At 42.3% G+C, this 18,131-nt stretch overlaps 1 protein-coding gene across 6 annotated transcripts in view; it reads left to right on the top strand.

Moving 5' to 3' along the window:
- Positions 1-18,131, top strand: part of LOC104589049 (protein ENHANCED DISEASE RESISTANCE 2-like) — a 170,368-nt gene that overhangs the window by 133,218 nt on the left and 19,019 nt on the right. For all 6 annotated transcript variants that reach the window (XM_088893219.1, XM_088893220.1, XM_010247229.3 and 3 more), the window contains 2 exons: positions 1,870-2,072; positions 2,227-2,293. In XM_088893219.1, coding sequence (XP_088749345.1) covers positions 1,870-2,072; positions 2,227-2,293 — 270 coding nt within the window. The remainder of the gene's footprint in view (positions 1-1,869; positions 2,073-2,226; positions 2,294-18,131) is intronic.

Below are 18,131 nucleotides of genomic sequence, written 5' to 3' on the forward strand. Positions count from 1 at the left end.
CTTATCCGACAAATATTTGAACTTCTACATGGAACTGAGTAAATATCTTTTGTTGAAGGTCCTTTACAATTTTAGGAACTTCATCTCTATTGTGCATAGGGAATTTCCAAGTGTAGCGGGAACAATTATCAATCAAAGTAATAAAGTATCTGTAGCTGCCATCAGATGGTGTAGTAGTAGGGCCCAAAACATCTGAATACACAATATGAAAAGGAAACTAATATTTTGTTTCTTGAAGGAAAAGATGTTCTACATTGTTTGCTTAGCTGTCACGTTTGACATTGGAAATCCAACACTGAACAAGACTTAAATAAAAAAGGGAACAAATACTTCAGTAACTCAAAGCACACATGACCCAGGTGATTATGCCACAAAAAAATGACTCTTATTTGATTGACTCAACTAACTACTCAACTCTGATGCTGGTGCCACAAAACCAACTTTATTCTCAAGGACATAAAGACCATCCACCATGCTTCTTCTACCAATCATCTTCTCGAAGGTTAAATCCGGAAAAACACAAGAACTAGGGAAGAAGGTTAAATAACAATTCAAGGAATGAGTAATCCTATCCTTTTGCTATAGATATTTGGGAATGGTTTTTCTCTTTGCTTGGGCGCAAGTGGACTTTGTCAAGGGAGGTGGGTAAGTTTTTTGACCCTTCTACTTTTGTTTGGCCTAAGAAAAGGGGCAAGATCATGTGGATAAATGTAAAAGCAGCTGGAATTTGGACTCTGTGAGAAGAAAGGAATGCTAGAATCTTTTTAGAGAAGGAGAGAAGTAAGGAAGCAATAAGTGATTGTGTAATGGTGAGAGTAATACACTAGATTAGAACTTTGGACTCTTTATTGCATGTTTCTTTTGATGATATTTGGAGAATCTAGGGGTGGTGGCCAGAAGTGCATCAAGAAAAGTAGGAGTAAATGTAATTTGGAAGCCTTCATATGAAGATTTTGTGAAATTGAACTTTGATGGGAGCAGTTAAGGCAACGTTGAAAGTGATACAGATAGCAAGTGAGTTAGGCTTGAGAAATGTGGAGATTGAAGGAGATTCGAAATTAGTAGTTGGTTGGCTAAAGCAACCAAAGTCCATGACTTGGAACTTTAGGGAAGAGATAAAGAAATTTAAATGGCTTACTAGAAATATGAATTTGATGATAAGTTGTGTTAGGGGATCGGGAAATGAGATGGTGGATGCATTGACTAAGCAAGGGGTAAATAGGCATTACTTGTATTGGGCTCAGTTGTAATTGTTTTTTCGTATTGTGCTCTATAATTTGTGAGAGATAGCACCTCATGCCTCTCTTTGGGGATGCTTGAGATGCCTATATTTTTGCTATTTAGTCAAATTTTACTTTATTTATCAAAAAAAAAATAACACAGTTGGATTATGTAATCATCCAGCAATATGGCTGATGCCTTGGCAAGGCATATGATAAATAGAAATTGGTAATATTGGGAGATTATGTAGTGCACACATTATATAAATGGTACAAAGTGTAAGTAGAAAGTGCTATCCTATAAAAGAGGTGCTTGGCACAACTTCAGATTTTGTATCTCATTCTTTTTTCACAAATTAATAAAATTTCTGTTTGTTAAGATGATTTCTTGATGATAAGAGTGGTTATGGTGGTATTAGTAATAACAATAGTGACATTATCAACAAAAACCCATACTATTCCAAAAAATAGTAGAGTTGTTATTTGAACTGAACCAAGATTTTGGCATTACCCTATGTTTTGAGAACTTGTCAATACCTGAAGCAGAAATTATCCAAAAGTATTTATTTTCCATCATCCTTCACTTTTCTATTTTTTAGCCATCCAGAAGACAGGAGTCTAATGTTACTGGTCCCATTTGATTGTTCAGCTCTCAAGGAATACTTTGGAGCAAACCCTGCACTGACATGTGATTTTTCAACCAATATCCTACACTCAAAATCCTCTAATTCCTCTGGTATCAATAATGAATTTGAGGATGGGAAAGTGAATGAGGAATTTTATGATGCAACTGCTGCTGATTCGTTGTGCAAAGATGAAGATAGTGATGATGGCCTAGAGCTTACAAAGATGGTTTGGTCTCTAAAACTATCATTCAGATCAAACAAAGGGCACCACTAATATTTGAATGGATTTTATTTTGCAAGTTGTTTCTGTTTATAGAATTTTATAAGTGGGTATTCAGAACCTTTACTTTGTTTGTATTTACCCTTTTGTTTTATATCAGGACGGAAAAGTGAATCTGAAAAATGTTTCATGGGCTGTTGAAGACTTGGCTTTGAAGCATAATTCAGGTATCTCTTCCTTTTGTAATGGTAGTGTGACACCGCCTTGTATATCATGTTCTTACACACTTATAATGTATGTACTGTTTACTTTGTATTGTATATTAACATTACTTGTACTACTGCTAAGTTTCCTACCTTAAGCTTTTAATATAAAACAAAGAATTCTAGTTACACAAAAAAAATAAATAAAATGCAATGTTAATATGGCTGGTGATGGTGAGGAGTTGGTCAAATGGGAAGTGGTGTGTAGGGCCAAAGAGCAAGGAGGTTTGGGAATAGGAAAGTTGTTACTCAAATTACTGCTTTGCTTGGTATGTTGTGGCACTTTCAAGGCTCTTGCATGTAGTGAGAATGGGCCAAATGGGCCTTAGTATCTTTATTTCTTTTAAGTTATGTTTTGAAGTTTATGTTCTTTTAGTTATGGGCCTCCTTTTTTTATTTTATTAGTTCTTTAATGCTGGCCGCCCTATTAAGGGCATCTAAGGAATTGTACTCAGTTTTTATATTAAGAAATAAAAGACATCTTCAGGGGACTAGATAAGAGATCGAACATCTTCTCTTCTCTCTTCCTTCCTCTTCTTCTTCCACAAGCTTTTGCTGAAACCTTTCATTCTTCTTTCTTTCTTTTTTTTTCTATTTTTTCTGATTTATTGCAGGTGTGTTTCACAATTTTGTATCAGAGTGGGTTCTCACCTTCAACTGTTTTCTTCTTTCTTAGCCCATACACAATGTGTATGGAGTTTTTTTTCCAAAAACCCTATGTAACTTGAGAAATCTTGTTACAAGTCCTAGAGACACTTTGAAGTTGGCACTTGGGGATCAAAGGGGAGCTCTTTGATTTCTATTAAGGGCGGTTTGTGTTGAACAGAGTTCTGAAATCTTTGAAAGGAGTGGTTGAACTTTCTCTCCTTCTCCCATCCGATCAGGTCTTGTGAAACCCTAGTTATGGGTGATTGAATAGTAGTTCTTTGCTTGAAACAACAAATCTAGCCTAGTAAACCTTATTTTTATTTTTGTTTGCATTCGTCCACTCAATGGAGCAAACTAGAGGAGAACCCAAATATCCCACAGATTCCGGGTTTGGACATGGGGGCCTGTGGAGACTCTGTTAGGGGCATTGACCACTATGAAATTGGATGGAACCAATTATTTAGCCTGGTCTTAGTCAATTAAGATACTTGTGTGTAGTAGAGGGAAATGGGGGTACATTACCAGATCTCCTATTCTTGTTCCTCCCCCTCCTCCTACTAGCCCTCCTGTTTTTACTACACATCCTATTCTCTAGAGGTGGTACCAACAGCAAAGACTAAGGCAGACGTAGGTTGTTCCCACATCTCAAGTTGAGTCTCAAGCACTCCTAATCACTGAAGAGATGACAGGTCCGACATTGTTACCACTAGCACCCCTATTTCTAGACCTTGACCTTCCCATTGTTGTGAGAAAAGGTAAGCGAAAATGTACAATTCATTGTATTTCCAAACATCTTTCTTATAGTCTATTGTCCCTATCCAACTATTCCTATCTAGCCTCTATTTCCTCTCAACCCATCTCAAAGTCAGTGACCAAAGCCCTAGCCAAACCAGAATGGAGGGATGCTATGAGGGCTGAAATAGAAGCAGTCTATAAAAATAATACCTAGGACATTATTGACTTGCCAACTGGAAAGGAACCTGTTGGGTGTAAGTGGGTTTATACCATCAAGTATCATGTTGATGGGTCAATTGAGAGATACAAGGCATGTTTTATTGCCAAGGTATATACCCAGGTGTATGGGATGGATTACACTAAAACTTTTTCTCTAGTTGCTAAAATGATTTCTGTAAGGGTTCTTTTATCTTTGGTAGTGAGCTATGATTGGCCCCTTTATCAATTTGATGTTAAGAATGCATTCTTAAATGGTGAGCTCATTAAAGAAGTGTATGTTTCTCCCCCTGGTATGTATAGTAAGGAGATGCAAGGCAAGGTGTGCAAATTGAAGAAGTCACTTGATGGTTTGAAGCAATCTCCATCTGCTTGGTTTGACAGATTTAGGGCTGCTCTTGTTCAATTTAGATATACTCAGACTCAATTAGATCATACCCTCTTTGTTAAAAGGAGAAATACTTTGGTCACATTCCTTATTGTTTATGTGGATGATATTGTTGTTACTGGCAGTGATACATAAGAGGTCAATGATCTCAAGAAGTTCCTTAACTCTTAATTTGAGAACAAAGACTTGGGGAAATTGTGGTATTTTCTGGGCATTGAGGTTGCTAGTTCTAAAGAAGGTATATTCATTTCTCAATAGAAATATGTGTTGGATCTTCTTAGTGAGACTGGGAAACTTGGTGCTAAACCTGCCTCCACCCCTATTAATGTGAATCATAACTCTTAGTTGGTGATGGAGAGCTTTTAGCTGATAAGGGAGTGTTTCAGAGATTGTTGAGAAAACTTCTTTATCTTTTTATGACTCCAGACATTTCATATGCTGCCAATGTAATAAGCCAGTTCATGCATGCTCCCAGAGACATACTGGGAAGGGCATACTGTTTGCTAAACATGGTCATATGAGGGTAGAGGCATATACAGATGTTAATTGAGAAGGTAATGTTGATGATAGGAGGTCCATATCAGGTTATTGTGCAATGGTGGCTAGGAATATTGTTTCTTGGAGTAGTAAAAGCAATGGTTGCTAGATCTTCAACTAAAGCAGAATATAGGGCTATGGCCCATGGGGTTTCCGAGTTGTTATTGGCTTAGATCTCTTCTTGATGAGATGGGTGTCTCATGTGACAAGCCACTAATGTTATATTTTGATAACCAGGCTGCTATTAACATTGTTCACAGCCTAGTTAAGCAAGATAGAACTAAGCACATTAAGGTAGACAGACACTTTATACAAGAGAGAGTGGCCTCAAGAGAGGTGTGCCTTCCCTTCATTGCATTAGAAGAGCAGCTAGTTGGGCATGATTAACATCTATGCTTAGCTTGAGGGGGAGTGGAGTCAGAATGGGCCGAATGGGCCTTGGTAGTTTTATTTCTTTTTATGTTATGTTTTTAAGTTTATGTTCTTTTAGTCATGGGCCTCCTTTTGTTTATTTTATTATTTCTTTAGTGCTATGTTATGGACACACCGCCCGGCAACACACTGCGGCGCAGTCATAGGAAGCAGCACGCACCGCTCGGCAGCACCGCACAGCAGCCCGGCAGCGCACCGCACGCACCGCCCGGCAGCGCGCACAGCAGCACGCACCGCCCGGCAAAGCGCAGCACGCAGCACGCACTGCCCGGCAGCACGTAGCACGCACCGCCCGACAACGCATAGCACGCACCGCACGGCAGCAGCACTAGGCAGTAGCACGCACCGCACGACAGCAGCACTGCAAGACGCGTGCACCGCCCGGTAGCAGCAGTAGGGCGGGGCCCACATGACAGCTCATCAGGCTGAACCCACACTTATCTTACCACATCAGCTCTGCCCGCCAGCTACACCATTCCTTATCCCTTATCCCTTATCTTATCTTATCCTTATCCTTATCCTTATCTTATCTTAAGTAAGAGTTGTGTTACCATTAGGAGTAGGTAATTAGGAGTTTGAGTTCAAGTTGGAGTTTGAGTTTAAGGAAGAGAAGAAAGAAGAAGGAAGAAAGAGGAAGGAGAAGAGAAAAGGTTTGGTTCGAAATTAGGAAAAATCACTCCTAGTTTCGGCCAGACCTGTTATTATATTATTAATGTAATTGGAAAAGATATAAGTGCCCTTATTTAAGTAAGAGGCACTCAAACTAACATAATAGTACACATCAACACTCTCAACAGGTACAAAGACCGAAATACCCCTTCACTAACACTCCCCCTCAAGCTGATGAGTATATATCATATAATCCCAGCTTGTTACATATGTAGTCCACTCTCCCCCGACTAAAACCTTTTGTAAACAAGTCTGCCCACTGATTTCCCGTATTAACATATGCAGTCTCTATCACTCCATTCAGCACCTTCTCTCTCACAAATGACAGTCAACTTCGATGTGCTTGGTTCTTTTATGAAACACTGGATTGGAAGAGATATGAACCACTGCATGATTGGCACAATAGAGTTTCATTGGAGTACTGATGTCATATCCTATCTCCTGTAGAAGGTTCAGTAGAAGATCAAGACTGTAATCAGTCTTGAATCCTCGTAGGTTTTAGGTTTACAAAATAGAAGAAAAGTGAGAGAAAGAAGAGAGAATAGAAGAGGAACAGGAGAACACAAGAGGTTGAAAGGAGGAACAAATTCTAACAGATCTGCCGCCGCCACTTTCTTATTATTTATAGGTTATGTTTAGTACACAATGGAAAGGACACATCTGCCCTTAGTACTTACACAATAAATAAAGTAAATAAAAGCTGAAATAAATAACAACTGAATTAACAAACTGACTCAAACTGAAACAAATAACTACACATGCTGTCCTACGAACACAGTGGGGCCCACTGCAGTGGGGCCCACATCAGTGTTCTCTACACTCCCCCTCAAGTTGGGAGTAGATATCTATCATTCCCAACTTGGATAGGTCTGTCTCTAACTTCTTCCTTGGTACAGCCTTGGTGAGGATATCCGCGAGCTGCATATTAGATGTGATGTACGGAAGACACTTCTTGTGATGTGACTCTTTCTCGCACAAAATGTCGATCAACTTCGATGTGTTTAGTTCTATCATGCTGCACTGGGTTGTGGGCTATATTAATAGCTGCCTGATTATCACAATACAGCATTAAGGGCTTTTCATAGTCAATACCCAACTCTTCAAGTAGTGACCTCAGCCATAAGATTTCAGCCACTCCATTAGCCATTGACCTGTATTCCGCTTCAGCACTGGAGCGGGAAACAACACTCTGCTTCTTACTCCTCCAAGAGACAAGGTTACCTCCCACAAGGGCACAATATCCAGAGGTAGACCTTCTGTCATCAACACTCCCAGCCCAATCGGCATCTGTATAGACTTCCACCCTCATGTGATTATTGTTCTTTAGCAGTATACCTCTACCCGGGCATCTCTTCAAGTATGCTAATATTCTCTCTGCCGCAAGAAGATGAGAAGTTCTAGGGGAGTGCATGTACTGGCTAACAACACTAACTGCATAGCTGATATCCGGCCGAGTGAGGCAGAGATATAGGAGCTTTCCAACCAACCGTTGGAACATAACTTTGTCTTCAAGAGGCTCCCCGCCCTCTACACTAATCTTGTAATTTTGTTCGATGAGTGTATCAGCCGGCTTAACCCCCAACTTTCCAGTTTCCGCCAACAGATCTAGAACATATTTTCTCTGAGAGATAAAAATCCCCTGCTTGGATCTAGCAACCTCAATACCCAAAAAGTACCGTAGTGCACCAAGATCTTTCACCTCAAACTCTTGATGAAGGAGCTGTTTGAGGGACTCAATCTCATGATTGTCATTTCCTGTCACCACAATATCATCAACATATACTGCAAGTAGTGTCAGGGAGGACTCCACCCTCTTGATGAATAGTGTATGATCTGACTGAGCCTGTACATAACCAAACTTTCCAAGGGCTAATCTGAACCTATCAAACCAGGCTCTAGGTGACTGCTTCAAACCATACAATGCCTTGTTTAGTCGGCAAACCTTCTTACCTGTCTCAGTATCATGGAATCCAGGAGGCAACTGCATGTAAACCTCTTCCTGTAAGTCTCCATTCAGAAAGGCATTTTTAACATCCATCTGAAACAGGGGCCAAGAATGATTTGCTGCAAGGGATAACAGAACTCGGATGGTGGTCATCTTGGCTACTGGGGCAAAGGTCTCCAAGTAGTCTATACCATAAGTCTGAGTGAACCCCTTTGCAACCAGTCGGGCTTTGTACCTTTCAATAGAGCCATCAGCATTATGCTTCACAGTGAACACCCATCTGCATCCCACCGGTTTCTTTCCTTTTGGTGGGTCAACCAATGCCCAAGTATTATTCTTCAACAAGGCATCCATTTCAACTTGCATTGCAACTTTCCATTCTGGAACTAATAAGGCTTCTTGCACTGTTCTTGGAATAGGGACATCGGCAATGGAAGTAAGATAGGACCGGTAAGATGGAGACAGATGATCATAGGATAAGAACTGTGAGATGCTGTGAGCTGTAGAAGTGGTGCAATGTCGTTTCCCTTTGCGAATGGCAATAGGGAGATCAAGGTCATCCACAAGAGAGGAAGTGGCAACAGTGAGGGGTATCTCAATAGGCTCTGGATCTGGAGCCACAGAAGGAACTGGAGCTGGCCGGGACTGCCGATGACTGGGATCAACCTGCCTGCATCGCCTGTGATAGACTCTCAACTCCGGCTCCTTCTGACCACCCTCACCACTACAGCCTTCATCATCCAGTGGAATAGGTAAACGACCAGCCCCACTTCCACTCTCACTGCTCTCCCCCTGAGGAGAAACCCTAGGATAATAGGGTGTCTCCTCAAAGAAGGTGACATCCATGGAGACAAACCATTTCCCTGAAACCGGATCATAGCAGCAATAACCCTTTTGAGTTTGTGCATAACCAAGGAAAATGCATTTGGAGGCCTTAGGTTCAAACTTGGAATGATGAGGCCCGAGAAGCTGAACGAAACAGGTACAACCAAAGGTTTTAAGGGGAACAATGAACAACTCCTCGTCTGGGTATAGAAGGGAAAAGGGGGTTCTCATATCAAGAACCCGGGAAGGAACTCGATTAATGAGATAAACTGCCATGAGGATAGCATCACCCCAGAAGCGAATAGGTACATTGGAGGTAAACATAATGCTTCTAGCCACCTCCAAGATATGCCTATTCTTCCTTTCAGCAACGCCGTTCTGCTGTGGGGTATAAGGGCAAGTGCTCTGGTGAATAACTCCATGGCTAAGAAGGTAGGAGGTCAATGGCTGAGCAAAGTATTCATTTGCATTATCTGATCTAAGGACTTTGATTTTGGTCCCAAACTGAGTGAGAACCATCTGATTGAAGTTTTGGGTCAGAGCAGGAACCTCATCCCGAGAGCGCATAAGATAGACCCAAGAAAACCGGGTATGGTCATCAACAAACAGTAGAAAATATCTGTACCCACCCATCGAAGAGATATGATACGGCCCCCAAACATCAGTATGCACAATATCAAAAGAGGAATTACTCCTTTTATTACTTAAAGAATAAGAGGTTCTACAATGTTTGGCAAACTCACAACTTTCACACCTCAACTTTGATAACTCAACAGACTCAAATAAAGCAGGAAACAGACTTTTCAAAGACTTAAAAGACAAATGACCTAATCGGTTATGCCAAAGCATAACCGAACTCACAGACTGGGAAACAAAAGACTTCTTATCCACTGACTCCTCCCGACGAGAACTCTCTCCAAGCAGATAGATCCCGTTCGTCTCACGGCCAGTCCCAATCACCTTCCTCGTCTCCAAATCCTAAAAAACACATCGGTCAGGGAAAAAGGTTACTGAACAATTCATGTGTTTGGTAATACTACTAACTGAAAGCAGGTTAGTATCAAGTTTAGGAACATGCAAGATAGAAGATAAAGAGATAGTATCCGATAGCTTGATGTCCCCCTTGCCCGAAATGGGAACAAGAGAGCCATCAGCAATGGACACTCTATCTCGGCCAGAGGACAAGTGATAAGAAGTGAACAAAGATGGCAGGCTAGTCATATGGTCAGATGCACCTGAATCTATTACCCAGCAGTGGTCAGTATTACCTGGAGCTGAAGCATGGTAAGCTGAGGCTCGAGTACTTGAATGTGCAAATGCAGATGTGGCAGGAGCTGATGGTGACTGAGATGGCTGAGCTGAACTCCCAACTTCCTTTTCCAACTGTATGAGGGCAGCCCGAACAACAACTAAAGTCTCTAGGGATGTGCCTGATGAGGATGTTGAATCAGTGTTCACGGTCACATGAGCATTACCCTTCTTATTTCTTAGTTTTGCTGGGACCAAGTGAGGATGTAGCTTCCAACAAGTATCTTTTGTGTGCTTAGGTTTCTTGCAATGCTCACATACCAGATCCCGTTTATCTTCCTTCTTCCGGTCCCTTTCTGAGTCACCCCCTGGCTTAGGTTTAATAGCTGTCAAGGCTGGGAAAGAGGGCTGAGGCTGCATCATGACTTTCCTCCTGGTCTCTTCACTATGCACAAGGGAGTATGCTTGAGAGAGGGTCACACTATCTCTTGTCAATATCTGTTGTTACACAATGTCATAATCTGAATTCAAACCAGCCAGAAACTCAAATACCCTATTCGTCTCGACTTGCTTTCTGTGAGTCTGTGCATCTTTGGGACTCTCCCACTCAAGGGTCTCTAGACGGTCAATCTCATGCCACAAGGATTTCAAGGTAGAGAAGTAGACAGAAACTGGCTTCTCTCCTTGTTTAAGGCTGTTCACCTCACACTTCAGTTCATAGGCTCTGGCAACATTAAGGGGTTGGGAAAAGGTTTCTTTCACAACATCCCATATCTCTTTGGCTGTCTTTGCCCCAAGAAATTTCGGCTGATATGTGGCTGCATAGAATTACACAGCCATGCCATAACCAAATAGTTCTCTTGAACCCACTTGGTGTATGTTGGGTCCTCCTTGGAAGGTTCTTTCACATCTCCCAAGAGGTAACCCAGTTTTCCCCTTCCTCCAATAGCCATCATGGCTGATTGAGCCCACTCCAAGTAATTTGACCCATCAAATCTCATAGTTGTAATCTGAAACCCGGTTTCAGATACACCACCAAAACTGTTGTTTCCAAAAACACTTTCTCCCTGACCCTTAAACTCCATCTTTGATCAAGAATCAGGGGCTACAAACTGTTAGGGCCACTACTGCTATACCAGAAAACAGAGTAAAACAAGCAGGTCTGAAATCTGATCTGAAACTAACACAAAACTGATCTGAAATCTGATCTGATCTGAAATCTGATCTGATCTGAAAACAATCGCCTATCACAGTATATGCAAGAAATCAACTCAAATCTGATCTGAAATCAATCGGCATGCACAATACCAAGCAGCCTGTCAATCTGAGATGCTATTTTCTGAAATCACTACTGTGGGGCCCACTGCTGCGAGAGCAAAATTAGGGTTTCAACAGTAGGTCTGAAATAAGTGCGCAGCTGCACTCTCCAAACAGTCTGCACAAGTGGGACTTATCGTAGGGCAATATGAAACCCTAATCACCTCTGAGGGGGGGGGGGGGGGGGGGGGTTCGGCCCAACAGTCAAACCCTAGAAACAAACTGGAACACAGTTCGGCCCCTCCTTCTAGACAGGTTCAACCTATCTCGACTGATTGCAGTCTCTGAAACTCAATAAAAAAAACTTACTTATGTACTTTCGGTTTACTGTCTTCTAGGGTTACCTGAACCCTAACCTTCGATGCTTCTTCCTGATTACCAACTCTCTGCAAGCCGCGGCAAGTCTTCAACTGCTGCGAACCTCTCCTGGTAATCTCCAAGATTCAGCCACCGAATACTTCTTCAAAGCTTCCAGCCCTAGCTAGTCCTCATGTGGTCGGCTGGACTAGACACACATGAGAAGCCCTAGATAGGCTCTGATACCAAGTAGAAGAATCAGTCTTGAATCCTAATAGGTTTTAGGTTTACAAAATAGAAGAAAAGTGAGAGAAAGAAGAGAGAATAGAAGAGGAACAGGAGAACACAAGAGGTTGAAAGGAGGAACAGATTCTAACAGATCTGCTGCCACCACTTTCTTATTATTTATAGGTTATGTTTAGTACACAATGGAAAGGACACATCTGCCCTTATTACTTACATAATAAATAAAGTAAATAAAAGCTGAAATAAATAACAACTGAATTAACAAACTGACTCAAACTGAAACAAATAAATACACATGTTGTCCTACAAACACAGTGGGGACCACTGCAGTGGGGCCCACATCAGTGTTCTCTACAGGTTCCTTAGCCACACTAATTCACAAGCAGTATGTGCCATGGCCCTATATTCTGCTTCTGCACTGCTTCTTGCCACAACTGTTTGCTTCTTACTTTCCACGTTACCAGGCTACCCCCCAGAAAGGTGCAATAGCCTGTGGTAGACCGTCTAACAGACATAGAACCTGCCCAATAAGCACCAGTGTATCCTTCTACTTCCAATTTTCCGCCACTTTTGTATAGCAAACCACGGTCAGGAGCTCCTTTCAAGTACCTCACAATCCTTAGCACTGCATTCCAATGTGGGACCAAAGGTTTCTGCATGAACTGACTCACCACACTAACCGCAAATGAAATATCTGGCCAAGTAATGGTTAGGTAGTTTAGTTTGCCTACAAGACGTCGGTATCTGCCAGGGTCTTCAAATACTTCACCTATATCACTGCTCAGCCTTGTATTTGTTTCCATGGGTGTCTCAGTCGGTTTAGTACCCAACAAACCTGTTTCTTCCAGTAAATCAAGCACATATTTCCTTTGACACAAATTTATGCCATGCTTAGATCTTGCTACCTCTATGCCCAAAAAGTATTTCAATTTTCCAAGGTCCTTTATCTGAAAGTGTTCCTGTAGGAATGCCTTCAATCTATCAATGCCCATTTTATCATTCCTAGTCACAACGATATCATCTACATACACCACCAGTAGTATTTTGCTTGTCGGAGAGTCATGACTGAAGATAGAGTGATCAACTTGGCACTGTTTCATACCAAACTTCTTGACCACCTCACTGAACCAACCAAACCATGCTCGAGGAGACTGTTTAAGTCCATATATAGCCTTCTTAAGTCTGCATACCTTACCATCCTCCCCCTGAGCAACAAACCCTAGTGGTTGCTCCATGTAGACCTCCTCGAGCAAATCACCATGCAAAAAGGCATTTTTGATATCTAGTTGATGTAGAGGCCAATCATACATAGCTGCAAGGGAGATGACAACACGAACTGACCCTATCTTAGCAACCGGGGAGAATGTCTTTGTGTAGTCAATGCCATAGGTTTGGGAGTACCCCTTTGCAACCAGCCGCGCCTTCAGGCGCTCAACACAACCATCTGGCAAGTACTTAACGGTATACACCCACTTACAACTAACAGCCTGCTTCCCAGGAGGAAGAGCGGTGAGGTCCCAAGTGAGATTATGATGGAGGGCAGAGAGCTCTTCTTCCATAGCATGGCACCACTCTGGAGAGGTAAGTGCTTCCTAGACATCCTTAGGAACAACCACTGAGGATAACAAGGAGATGAACTGGCGATGGGAGGCAGAGAGGTGAGTAAGGGAAACAAAATTGGAAATAGGGTGAAGGGTGCAGGTGTGTTTACCTTTCCGTAAGGCAATAGGAAGATCAAAGTCGGAGGCTGGTGTCGGATCTGGAGCCGGATCTGTCGACGGTGATGAAGCCGGAGGAGGCGCAGCCGGTACACGTGGGCGATGTGTATACACGTGACGGATAGGTGGATGGTCAACGAACGGTAGCACCGGAGGCAAGGACGTAGGCATGACTGGAACCAGAGGAGGAGGATCAGCCACAGGAAGGGGAAGAGGAGGAGGTGATGTGGAGGAAGCAGCATCACCGGACCCCACAAAGAATGGAGTAGACTCGAAGAAAGTAGCATCAGCACATACCAAAGAACGACGAGAACTGGGATGGTAACACTTGTACCCTTTCTGAGTCTGGGAATAGCCAAGAAGGATACACTTAAGGGATCGTGCATCTAACTTGTCAGTCCTGGGACCCAGATTATGGACGAAGCAGACACACCCAAATACCCGAGGAGGAAGCGGAAACAGAGACATGTTGGGGAACAAGACACTAAAAGGAGAACGACCATCAAGAATAGACGTGGGCATCCGATTAATTAAGAAACAAGAGGTGAGCATTGCATCACTCCAAAAGGGTTTGGTAACATTCATGTGGTGCATGAGTGAGCGTGTCGTTTCTACAAGATGTCGGTTCTTTCTCTCAACAACCTCATTTTGTTGTGGGGTGTAGGTACATGAAGTTTGGTGTATAATGCCATGTTGGTCCAAGTATTCTTGAAAAGATGAAGACAAGTATTCACAGCCATTATCAGAACGGAAGATTTTGATGTGAACGTCAAATTGATTGCGGATCTCAGCATAAAATTTCTGGAAGATGGCAAATAATTCCCTTCTTTCTTTCATTAAATAGAGCCACGTCATTCTTGAAAAGTCATCAACAAAAATAACAAAATATCTGTGTCCATTATATGACATCACTTTATAAGGACCCCAAACATCTGAATGAATTAAAGAAAAAGGACTCGACACACGGTTATCAACCCTAGAACTAAAGGGAACACGATGGTGTTTCCCAAATTGACACGACTCACAATCTAGAACTGAAAGTTGACTCAATGAAGGGACCAAGGACTTCAGCATTTTCAGCGAAGGATGACCAAATCTACAATGCCACTGGAGAGGAGAAATAGATGACTGAAGGGCCGTTGACGTTCTTCCACCACCATCAAGATAATATAGTCCACCGGCTTCATGCCCTCCACCAATCTTCATCCCCGTCTTGAGATCCTGAAAAACACATATAGAGGGGTAAAATGTAAGGGAGCAATTAAGGGACTTGGTTAGCTTACTAACACACATAAGATTAAATTGAAGCTTAGGTACATATAAAACAGAGGATAGGGACACAGGGTCTAGGTCAACATTACCAACACCACGAATAGATGATGTGGAGCCATTAGCAAGGGTAACAGATTGTGATGTTGAGCAATGGGTGAGAGATGAAAACACACCTGGAGTTCCCATCATGTGATCTGAGGCTCCAGAGTCAATAATCCAGGGGTTGGGTGTGGATGCCAAACAAGCCATACCTGAGTGTGCAAAGGTAGTTGTGTTCTACTGCAACGTGGATTGAACAAACCTTTCATACTCATCACGATGAACACTCACCATCTCCTTGCCTGGACCATCTGAAGATGTAGAAGGCATCTGGTCAGCTGACCGGTTCTCCCATCTAAAGCTGGAACTGGTGTCACTAGTCATGGCATGGTTGGCCCACGTCGAGGGTGGACCATGTAAGTCATAGCAGTAGTTAATAGTATGTCCATCCAAACCACAATGAGTGCACATCTGTGGACCCGAGCCACGTCCTCTACCACGAGCTCCCCCTGAATCTCTGCCTCCAATACGACCACCACCACGGATATGTGTAGATCCACCACTACCACTCCGGCCATACACTGGACCACTCCGGCCATACACTGGACCACTACTGCCACCACGGCCAGGCTGGGCTTCTCGAGCCCCACTTCTGCCACCTCGTCCTCTCGACACTGCAAATGCTGATTTATCTGAGTTATTAGAGTTTTCCATAGATCCAATGGAAGTCCTCCGAAGACGAGCAAACACCTCCTCTAAAGATGGAAGGGCAGATCCTCCTAGTATCTGGGCTCGTACTGGTTCATACTCAGACTTCAACCCCACCAGAAACCGAGTCACATCAAGCTGCTCTCTCTGTTGCTGTTGAACCTTGACATCAGAAGTGAGAGGGTGATAGACATTTAGCTCATTACGGATATTTCTCATACTGGCATAGTACTCCTCAAAACTCTGATTTCCCTGTTGCAGATTGAAGTATTCCTGATACAGTTGATATACCCTAGTTGTATTATCCTGACCAGAATACAATTTCTTAGCATGATCCCACACCTCTTTGGCTGTGTCAAGAAACATGAAGTTAACACTAATTCTGGGTTCCATACTGTTCCACAACCATGTGATGATCTGTGCATCTTCCTATTCCCAGTCTTCATACTCCTAAGAACTAGTGGGGGGTTTATCCTCTCTTATGTGCTTTACCTTCTTCTTCGCCTTCAGAAAAACCTCCACAGACTTGGCCCAAGGAACATAATTCTCTCCATTCAGTTTAATGGAGGTCATTTGGACATTCAGGTAGTCAGTAGATATCATCACACTAGGTTTACTATCACTGTTATCTGCCATTGCCAAATTCCCTTATCACTGAATCCTGAGCACTACACACTGCACACGGCACACAGACATTTCACCGAAACCTACACACTGATTTCAGCAATAACAAAGGCTGAAAGCCGTACTTGTAACACCACAAACCCTACTCTACAGCTACCGGAAGTTTCACCATTAAGTAAACACTACTTCCCTTCGAATCACACACAAACCAGCATAAACCCTAGCATACTGCAATCTGAAAACCCATCATACGATCTGTACCACACCTCTCATGTGTTCCATAACAGAAAATATGCATAAAAAAAAACTCCTTACCTCATCGCCTGAAGGCCAACCACACGAAGGAATGAAACATCACTGCACCACACGCACCAGCCCTACATTAATTAGGGGAGGGCTTAGAAACCACAGAAACCAATCACCAATGACACCACCGGAGGCATAGAAACCTCCAAGTGAAAAGGGCGATCACACCTTTTCAGCCCTTTTCCCAGTCTCCAAGCAACAGCTGAGAAATCCAAGAGAAACCCTAGTTCGAATGCGCAGAAAACAGAATTCTAGCAGGTCTGATTTGTTTAATGTGGCTCTGATACCATGTTGAAGTTCGGCCTGCCCTAGAAGTCTGTTTTGTTTGTTATCTGAAAAGTAGAGTAAACAGCAAGAAGGAAGAGAGGAAAGAAGAAGGAAGAAAGAGGAAGGAGAAGAGAAAAGGTCTGGTTCGAAATTAGGAAAAATCACTCCTAGTTTCGGCCAGACCTGTTATTATATTATTAATGTAATTGGAAAAGACATAAGTGCCCTTATTTAAGTAAGAGGCACTCGAACTAACATAATAGTACACATCAGCACTCTCAACTGGTACAAAGACCGAAATACCCCTTCACTAACACTCCTCAAGATGTGGCAGGGTTATAGTAGAAATCTTGCTGAATTAAAAAATCTGTAAAAGAAAAGATGTTTTCTTGAAGAAGAGAACGGAGAAGAAGAAGATGATGAAGAGGATTGAGTGAGAAAAGGGAGCATTTAATCTGGTCGCCCCCCTTCACTAGTATTTATATTAAAAATATAAAGTGGAGTACAATGAAAAATATGCCCTTATAGGGTGATAAACATCTAAAACTGCATAAAACACTTAAAAGGCAATCAACAAAAGGCCCAACAACAGTATTGTGGTCCCCACTTCCTATCTAAACAATAAACATATAAAAGATTACTACTAAATCTGCATAAAACTGATTAAATCCTCAACACTCCCCCTCAAGTTGGGAGTAAATGTCACACATTCCCAACTTGTGTAGATCATGTTTGTTAGTAAACCCTAGCAGATTCTAGGTTGAAGTAGAGAAGAAGAAAGAAAAGAGAAAGAAGAAGAAGAAGAAAGAAAGGTTCGGCCAGTCTAGAAGAGAGTCAAAAAATCACTCTCCCCTAGCTGACCCACTTGTATTTATTCAAAAACATAGAGTTACAGGAAAGACCATTTTGTCCCTCATAGAAGATGGGACACATAACTTAAACTCAGATACAATAGACCTTTCACTCTCAAGCAGATAATCCAGAATGACCCAAATACCCCTGACTCGAACATTCCTACACTCCCCCTCAAGTTGGAGAGTATATATCATATAGTCCCAGCTTGTTACAAATGTAATCTATTCTTCCCCGAGACAATCCCTTTGTGAGGAAATCACCCCACTTATCACTTTCTCTCTTACAAAGTGACAATCAACCTCAATATGCTTAGTTCTCTCATGAAAGACGGGATTGGAAGAGATGTGAACAGCAGCTTGGTTATCATAGTATAGTTTCATGGGTTTGTCAATTGAGAATCCCATCTCTTGAAGCAAGTTCTTCAGCCATACTAGCTCACATGTGGTATGGGCCATAGCCCCGTACACTACTTCTACACTACTTCTTGCCACCACTGTTTGTTTCTTGCTC

This window comes from Nelumbo nucifera, chromosome 8, assembly GCF_055504915.1.
Source record: "Nelumbo nucifera cultivar China Antique chromosome 8, China Antique-T2T, whole genome shotgun sequence".
In the NCBI taxonomy this organism is placed as follows: Eukaryota; Viridiplantae; Streptophyta; class Magnoliopsida; order Proteales; family Nelumbonaceae; genus Nelumbo; species Nelumbo nucifera.